Source organism: Asparagus officinalis, chromosome 9, assembly GCF_001876935.1.
Source record: "Asparagus officinalis chromosome 9, Aspof.V1, whole genome shotgun sequence".
Lineage (NCBI taxonomy): Eukaryota > Viridiplantae > Streptophyta > Magnoliopsida > Asparagales > Asparagaceae > Asparagus > Asparagus officinalis.
This window is the reverse complement of record NC_033802.1, coordinates 711,764-720,181: the sequence shown is the minus strand read 5'-3', so window position 1 is coordinate 720,181 and position 8,418 is coordinate 711,764. Positions and strand designations below refer to the sequence as shown.

Below are 8,418 nucleotides of genomic sequence, written 5' to 3'. Positions count from 1 at the left end.
GTTTAGGTTGAGAGGTGCAAACAATGCAAACATATATATGATTGATAATGGGTAATAGGAAAGATAAGCTTTCTTTAAGATGGAACCCAACTAACTTGTTTATTTTAAGGGGAAAAAAAGATCTCAGCCTTAATTTATTGATAGTATAGAAAATTAACGTTTACAATAGAAGGAAGCGACGATAATGAAACTAGAATTTTACGATAGGTCGTCTGCTTCTGCTTCTATTGAGAGATAACTACTAAAGTCATGACTCCATAAACATGAGAAGCTCGATAAGCTACATAAAAATTTTATCGGAACACCCTATAGAAAAGAGTAATTTATACCATTCAAGGGCGGTTAGAGAGTTAGCTTAGAAAATTACAATTCTTCTATTTATGGTGTAGACCACCCCACTCTTATAGGGGTGCTTCTATGATCCATACCGAACTGCATGCGCCATTGAGCTATGATAAATTTTAAACTCGATCGTGATAGGACAATTGTCATATATGAATAATCCCTTGTTTTATATGTGTGGTTATCAAAGGATTAGGGTCAATAGGTATAAAAGTAAACTCTATCTAATTATAAGGATAAAAAGGGAAAAAAGGATCGTGACAAGGGTTTTTTTTTTTTTTAATTTTTGTTATTAATAAGGGAGGGGTTTGTGTGTCTGCTAGCGAATGAATGAAGGGATGCTGGTTTTGTTGAGTAGCGTGTTATTTGTAACGTGTGGGCAGCCCAGAAGGAAGAGCCAATGAGAAAGCACAGTCGGTTACAGGGAGTGGAGTAGGAGTCAGTGATTTCTTGTGGGTTCCTCTGCAAAAAGAGACCCCATCCTCCCTTTTTTTTTAAAAAAATTTCTCTCTTAATTCTTATTATTTTACTATTATTTTCTCTCTCGTCCCACTTCTATGACAAAGTCTACAAGGACAAGATCTTCTGTGTACCTTTGGATGAATTCAAGGGGTGGAATTATTACAAAGCAGAGGGTGACAAGAACTCAAAACTATCAGAAGAAGGAAAAAAGGAAGAGAGAGAGAGAGAGAGAGAGAGAGAGAGAGAGATTTCTTAGTGAGAGAGAGAGAGGAAAGAGAGAGAGAGGTTCGTGAATATATGTGCAGGGTCTAAAAGTCTAACATCCGAGTTTATTCAGTTGAGTTTATTAGAAAAACAAAGTTGGCCATACTTTAAAAAGCAAGCTCTAAAATCCTGAACAAACCTCAAGCTCAGATGAAAGCTCACCCTGGTAATTTTCTTCTCCTCTTTTTTTTTTTCTCTTTCCTTGCTCATTGATAATTTTCCTTTGACGATTAATGTTTTTTTTTTAATCTTCTAATTTATCAGCGTGTCATGAAGAAGAAAACTTGAAGAAGAAGTTGATGAAAAGAAGTTAAAAATGCTTAGAGGAGAGCACTCTTGGATGGCAGCAAATCATCACAGAGTTGGTGAGACTGGGCTGTCAGATCCCGGGCCTTCAGCTCAGCCCATCCCTTATGGGATCCAAGCAGTCACACCTGCATCTGCCACCAATTTCTTGTATTTTTCCTCAATTTTACTTAGCCTAAAGTTCTAATATTTCTCCTCCTTGTAATATTTGTTTGTTTGTTTTTTACTTAAATTTTTATGAGATTCTCATGTCAGGCTTTTTTGATCTCCTATACTAGTTTTTAAACCACCTTAGTTTTCCCCCCCATTAATTTGCCCCCCAAAAAACTTGCATGTACTTGCAATTGGTCCATAATGGATCACCACCTTGTTCCTCCAATCCAAAGCATAAATTTCAAATTTTGCAATTGGCCCTTCTTTCCTTTCACTTTTGTTTGTGTCATCATCATCATCATCTTCCTTTTACTAAATTTTTTTTATATGAAAACCAACGAGCACCTTGGTAGGCACAAGTCTCTAATGGGATTACACCTCTCCCCCACCAATTCCTTAAAGCCTTTGACCCTTATCCGTTCATGGGTTTCTTTATTTATGCTCATTTTCTATTTATTCCCCCCGTCCCTCCCTTTGCACTCAACCTTGCTTCTAGTTTTGTTTCTGGGTAGTTTGAATAAAAATGGACATTTTGTGCATGATCAGTGGTCAGGAAGGAGCTGCTTATTTTGGGGAGCTTGAAGAAGCTCTCATGCAAGGAGTTGTTGATCAGGACAAGAAGCGTATGCTCTCTCTCTCTCTCTCTCTCTCTCTCTCAAGAATTAGTCTTCACAGTGATCACATGAGATCAGTAAAAACCAACTACTACTTCAGAGGTGGTTTTATAAAGCATGGCGAATACTAACTCTCTTGATAAGAAAGGGGAAAAGAATATGAGCACTTTTGAACAAAACTGACACTTCTCAGTCCTTCCTCCCTTGCAAAGAATCATAAAGGGCAGCAGGCTTTGTTTTGATCCTCTGACCATAAAAATTTTCTCTTGCAGCTTTTTTCACCACGAGACCCCCTCCCACTCTTGAGATCTTCCCCTCTTGGCCAATGAGATTTCAGCAGACCAACAGGGTACGTAGTATTAATACACCAGCAGTCTTTTTATTTGCCTTTGTTAACTCTTCTCCATTTTCAATAGCACGCTCCTAATTCTATCTATCGCTGTTGTAAACAACAACAACAACAATTATATATGCGTACATAGGGTAGTTCACAGTCAGCAGAAGAGAGCACAGAGGACTCAGGATCAGCTCAACACACGGTCTCTCAGCTCGAATCAGAGTCTCCATTGAGCAATAGTACTCATAATAACAATAAAGCTTCATCAGAGCAGTCCTCTGAACCGAAGGAGATAATGGCGAGCGCAGCAAATCATCAGCCCAAGCCCCAAGACAAGGTGCTGTTTTAACTGCTACGCTGCTGAATGTTTATGTGTGTGTTTTTTTTTTTACTTTCCATTATTTTCTGCACAAATGCCCAGAGAAGTCGACCCGGAAGAGGTTAACCTGTTCAATTCTCTTTCCTCTATTAGAAACCAACCCAAACTCACAAATTTCAAGGACCCTGAAATCTACTGCAGCTGATTAACTGATCTTTTGACCAGAACCTTGCCTCTTGAGTCACAGTATTTCGTCAACACCGATCCCCATAAACGTACAGTTTGTTTCCTAGACTTTTACCATTTTTTCTGCACTCTTCAAACCCTAGCCAGCCACTGTTTCAATATTACACAAACTGCCCCCGCCACCTTTTCGTTGCACAGTGGAATGGAGTGGCATTTTGGTCACAGTAGTTTTCTTGGTAAAAGATATCCACATCTACTAACATACAATATTGACAATGGTTTTGTTAAACTAGGATTCATCATCATACTTTAATGAGACAACCCACTCTCCTATTAATCTTTGTTATCTGGTCCCAAATCTACTTGAGAATATTAAGCTTTTTGTCCTACGTCTTGTTAAAAGCTTGGCTCTCTCTCAGTATAAAAAAAAAAGATACCAGATCTCCTAAGCGCATTAATTTTCTAGCTAATCCCTGTTGTCTGTTTTTCTTTGTTCTTTTACCCATCAAATGTTATTTTAAACAACATTTGTTGTAATTTTTTTTAATATTTCAGAGGAGGATGGCTGGTTCAGCTGCAGAGAAAGAAGGAAAGACACTAGATGCCAAGGTCATGAAAAAGCTCTCCCCCTCTCTGTGCCTTTTCGCACCATATATGCATGAGATATAATATAATATATATGCATACACTAACAAATTCCAGGCATTAGAAAATACTTATCTATATGTAAATAGGGTAAACTTGTATATATGTTTATGTGCACTGGATTGTCATGCATACATAGAGTCATGTAGGCCTGACTCATGCATGCATTTATTTACTTGGACAAAAACATGCATCTTTCTGGGTGCATCCAATTTGTTTGAGATAATTAAACAAGTATATTATCATGATTTATCCTAATTAATCAAACCTATTATCAAGTAACACTATTATAATTAAAGTTGAAAAAAGTAATGATTTTTCTACTTCTTTGTATTTTGTTGTTAATAACAACTACGACGACTTATGGATCAGTAGGATCTTATTATCAAGTAAAAAGTGTTTGAGAGGTGTAAAATAACACATGTAATGCGTTAGTAGATTTTTTTTCACTGTTATTAAGCTGCATTATTTATCATATTTACTGTGGTAACAGACATTAAGACGCTTAGCTCAAAATAGAGAGGCAGCAAGGAAGAGTAGGCTTAGAAAGAAGGTGAGGGGTATTTTCCTAATATTTTTTCCCCTTTTCCGCTTTTTTTTCATTGATACACATCCTAAATTCTCTCTTTTTTTCTTCATTAGGCCTATGTACAACAACTAGAATCCAGTAGAATGAAACTTGCACAGTTAGAACAGGACCTCCAACGGGCTAGATCGCAGGTATAACTAGCGCTAGCTAACTATTTAAACTTTTATTTGAATAAACATCCCGCATTTTGTATCATTTTTCAGATACTAATCTCACTGATCAAACTATGTGGATTTAGGGTCTTTTCTTAGGAGGAGGCAATGCAGCTGGAAACATCACCTCTGGTAGTAACAAGGATACCCAAACTCTAGCATAATAAAATTTATAAATGCCTTGAATTGGATATAATAAAAGTTCAATTGGATGTATCTCAGGTGCAGCAATGTTTGATATGGAATATGCTCGATGGTTAGACGAGAACTACAAGCACATGACAGAGCTTAGAGGAGGTTTGCAGGCTCATTTGCCTGATGGAGACCTTAGGATCATAGTAGATGATTGCCTTGCACATTACGATGAAATCTTTCGATTCAAGGGAATTGCAGCTAAATCCGATGTATTCCATCTCATAACTGGATTGTGGGCTACTCCTGCTGAGCGCTGTTTCATTTGGATGGGTGGATTCAAACCCTCCGATTTGCTCAAGGTCTTAGCCTAAACCAAATATGAAAAAGTATTGATATGAACAAGATTTAATGATAATTCGATATTTTTTTTGTATGTGTAGATTCTGATGCCTCAGCTGGATCCTCTGACAGAACAACAGCTAATGGGAATCTGCAGCCTCCAGCAATCATCGCAACAGGCAGAGGAGGCACTATCTCAGGGCCTTGAGCAACTTAAACAGTCACTGGCGGATACAATTGCGGGTGGATCTCTAAGTGAAGGTGCTATTATGGAGAATTATATGGGACACATGGCAATGGCACTAGGAAAACTGGCAAACCTTGAAGGATTTCTTCGACAGGTACTACATTCTACTAGTTTTTTATATTCTCTGTCAGACCTATAATTGGGGAATGATGATGGTGCTAATGATGGATTAAGTTTTGGATAATCTAATATAATACGTAAATGAGGAGAGATACAAATGATGGTTTAATAGTACTAGAATGTGATGCAATGTCAGGTTGTAGATACTGATGTGTTGAAGGGTCCAGTTTGCTTGCTTTCCTATCAACGTGGATTGTAAGCAACACTATTGTTTTTTATAATTAATTATCTTCTTATTTCATTTGTTAAACAGATTAACCGGCTCATAGAATAATTTTACTGGCTGTTGCTTTTGTTTTTTGGTTCCTTTTTTTTACTTTGTTAGAAGTTATTGATACATTGTTAAGTAAAAATCTGAGATCATCTTATTATCTTCAGTTTCTTCATGCTTTTTACATTGCGTTTCTTTTTTCTTTTCTCAAAATAGATGGTAATCTGGTTGCAGAATATTGCTTTTAATTATGCTGACATTCTATATGAGTTAATTAATCAAAGATAAACAGTTCATAAATTATCTATATTTCATCTTAATTCAGTCCTTAATCTCATCTCAACATGTAACTGATTCAAGATTTTGACCCCAGGCTTACTCTTGGAGTTCCTTGCCATGACCGTCCATTGATTTTGATAAAATGTTAGCTAAATTCTCAAAAAGCAAATATTGAGAACTTAGAATAATACTTTCTAGAACAAAACAGGTCTGAGAATATATAGAACCCAAATACAAAGCGATATTAAGTATATATAACATTGACTTAAGTAAATTATCTCTTGAAATTTCTAACATTTTCTGTCGTGTCTAAATATTTAGGTGAATATGGAACATATGAAATTGAAATGACAAGATCCTGCATACAATATTCCTTTGTCCTTTTCTCCTCATTATGTTTGCCTTTCCCTTTCCCAATCTTTTGTTTCTTCTTCAGTACTTCTAAAATACCCATCAGAATCAAAAGCAATGCGGTTCCATTTCTTTATCTTTAGTGCCTCACAGAAAGTTGCACATGTTGCTATCCATGTATAGTATCAAGAAAAGGATGCAACAACCTAACCTTTAGATACTTGTGTAGGGCCAGTTTTCCAATATGTATATTATGTATAAATTTAGCCACCCCAGTTTTTCCATGTGGCAATGTTCTATTAATTGGTCCTATATATCCATATGTTTTGTGCGCCAAAGCAGTTTTTTTTAAATCTAAATATATACAGGTTCAATCAAGGGATTTAATACTTGCTAATTGCTCAATTATTATAAATATTCTATGAAAAGGCTATCGATTTGGGTGGGTATAGAAGGTAAAAGTTATTCCAGAAATATAATTTATAAAATAAAAGATATGGGGATTTTTGTTTCTGATGATTTATTAATGGAAGAGTTCGAATCCAATGAATCAGACAAATCTTTCAGTTGCTACACATTTAATAATAATAAACTTTATTTTTTGTCCATCTTAGACTTTTCTTTTGTCTTAAGTTTTCCCTCCTCTTTATGTGATAGGACTCTATTGATTTTTAATTGAAATTGATTTTTAATTGGAATGATTAAATGTTTCCTTCTTCTCCTTTAAGTTTTCATAGTACTTTTTTTTTTATACAAAAAACAGGCTGATAATCTGAGGCAACAAACCCTACATCAATTACACCGCATCTTGACAATTAGACAAGCAGCAAGGTGTTTTCTGGCAATCGGAGAATACTACAGTCGCCTTCGTGCCCTCAGCTCTCTCTGGGCCTCTCGCCCCCGCGAGTAAGCTTCATTTTTTTTTTCTTCCTTCCATGGTTATTACATAAATGGATAAATTTTACGTGAAGTGGTTAAGGTTTATGGCTTAATCATATGAATCATGAGCATATGATTGTTTTTTTTTTTTGTGTGTTCCACCAAAGCATGAAGTGATAATTCTCTCCTATAATTCACCAACTACATGATATTAGACATATAGTTGCAGGACCACAAACACAAGAAAGAAAGCAAGCTACATACCCCCATCAATGAACTACTCAATATTATTATTCTTGGGTCCACTCTATATGCAGCTTTAGACCAAACCACCTAAAATGGGAATGGCTTTGTCTCCCTGCACGATGTTGGATTTTTCACTTGCAGTTTCAAAGTTGCTTTCTATTTTAAATGCACAAGTCTTTCATAGAATTTTGCCCATCAACATGTCCAAGATGAGGGATCTTGTTTGCAAAAGTGATGTAAGCCATGTTCATTTTCATCTATTTTTCAGTTGAATCCATTTTTTCCATTGCCTACTCATGACCAACTTACTGCGCTAGGTTATACTTAGTCCATTATAGGCTTCATTCTCTGTACACCTTTTTGTAGCCAACTAATGATTTTGAGTACTTCCAAAGTCTTCCCCTAAAATTATAAGACTACATGCATTCTAATTTTGACATTTACTGTTATGGGAAGGACCTTTCCTATGAGTAACTTCTCTAGCAATCTATTGATCTAAATAATAAAGTTTTTAACTCTGCATTTGTTACAGGAACATGATTGCAGAGGAGAGCGCTACAGGTCTACAAGTAATTCATCAGCCAGCGGTGCACAGTCATTTTTCGGCATTCTGACTGAACTATTTGCAAAGATAAAAAAATGTCATCAACGTCAGATTTCCATTTGATTTGTATTGAGAGAGAGAGAGAGAGAGGGAGATCTTGGTAGTGATATGAAGATTGTTCTAATGTTGCTGAAATAGATTGCACTTAGCAAAAAGCAGAGGGAAAAGGGGGGCTTTTGAATAAGATGATGGTAGGGCTTAGGAACCAAAGTAAAGCAGGGAAAGTATGTAACTTTTTTTTATGTCATAATTAGGTAATTGATGGTCTTAATATTTTATCACAATGTAGATAAGAATGAGCATTTATTTCTGTTGCCACTACTCCCATACATCTCCATCTATATAAAGTTATATTAATCAATTTTTAACTAGATATCTCTATCTATGTAACAGCTATCTTCTATTCTTAATAATATAATAATAAGTAAACATTATTTTCACAACTTGCCTTAGAAAAAGACAAAGTCAGGAGGTTGTAGCATTATTAAATGCAAATTTGTAGGTATTTGCTGCAACCAACTCCCCTATTTTCTGAACAATATTTTATCAATTTGTAGATAAGATGTAAAGAGTATGACAATACTCCAAAAATATTTATATAAACTTTTAGATGTTTGCTTCGCCATCAAAATATTGGG

General features: G+C 35.7%; 1 protein-coding gene across 1 annotated transcript; it reads left to right on the top strand.

Moving 5' to 3' along the window:
* Window positions 1,068-8,051, top strand: LOC109824362 (transcription factor TGA2.2-like). The gene is made up of 13 exons (XM_020390943.1): window positions 1,068-1,234; window positions 1,333-1,524; window positions 2,074-2,150; window positions 2,414-2,490; window positions 2,624-2,815; window positions 3,539-3,592; window positions 4,122-4,181; window positions 4,271-4,348; window positions 4,456-4,501; window positions 4,592-4,863; window positions 4,945-5,184; window positions 6,815-6,957; window positions 7,709-8,051. Exons 2-13 carry the CDS (start codon window positions 1,385-1,387, stop codon window positions 7,788-7,790), a joined length of 1,461 nt encoding a protein of 486 aa, XP_020246532.1. The 5' UTR covers window positions 1,068-1,234; window positions 1,333-1,384; the 3' UTR covers window positions 7,791-8,051.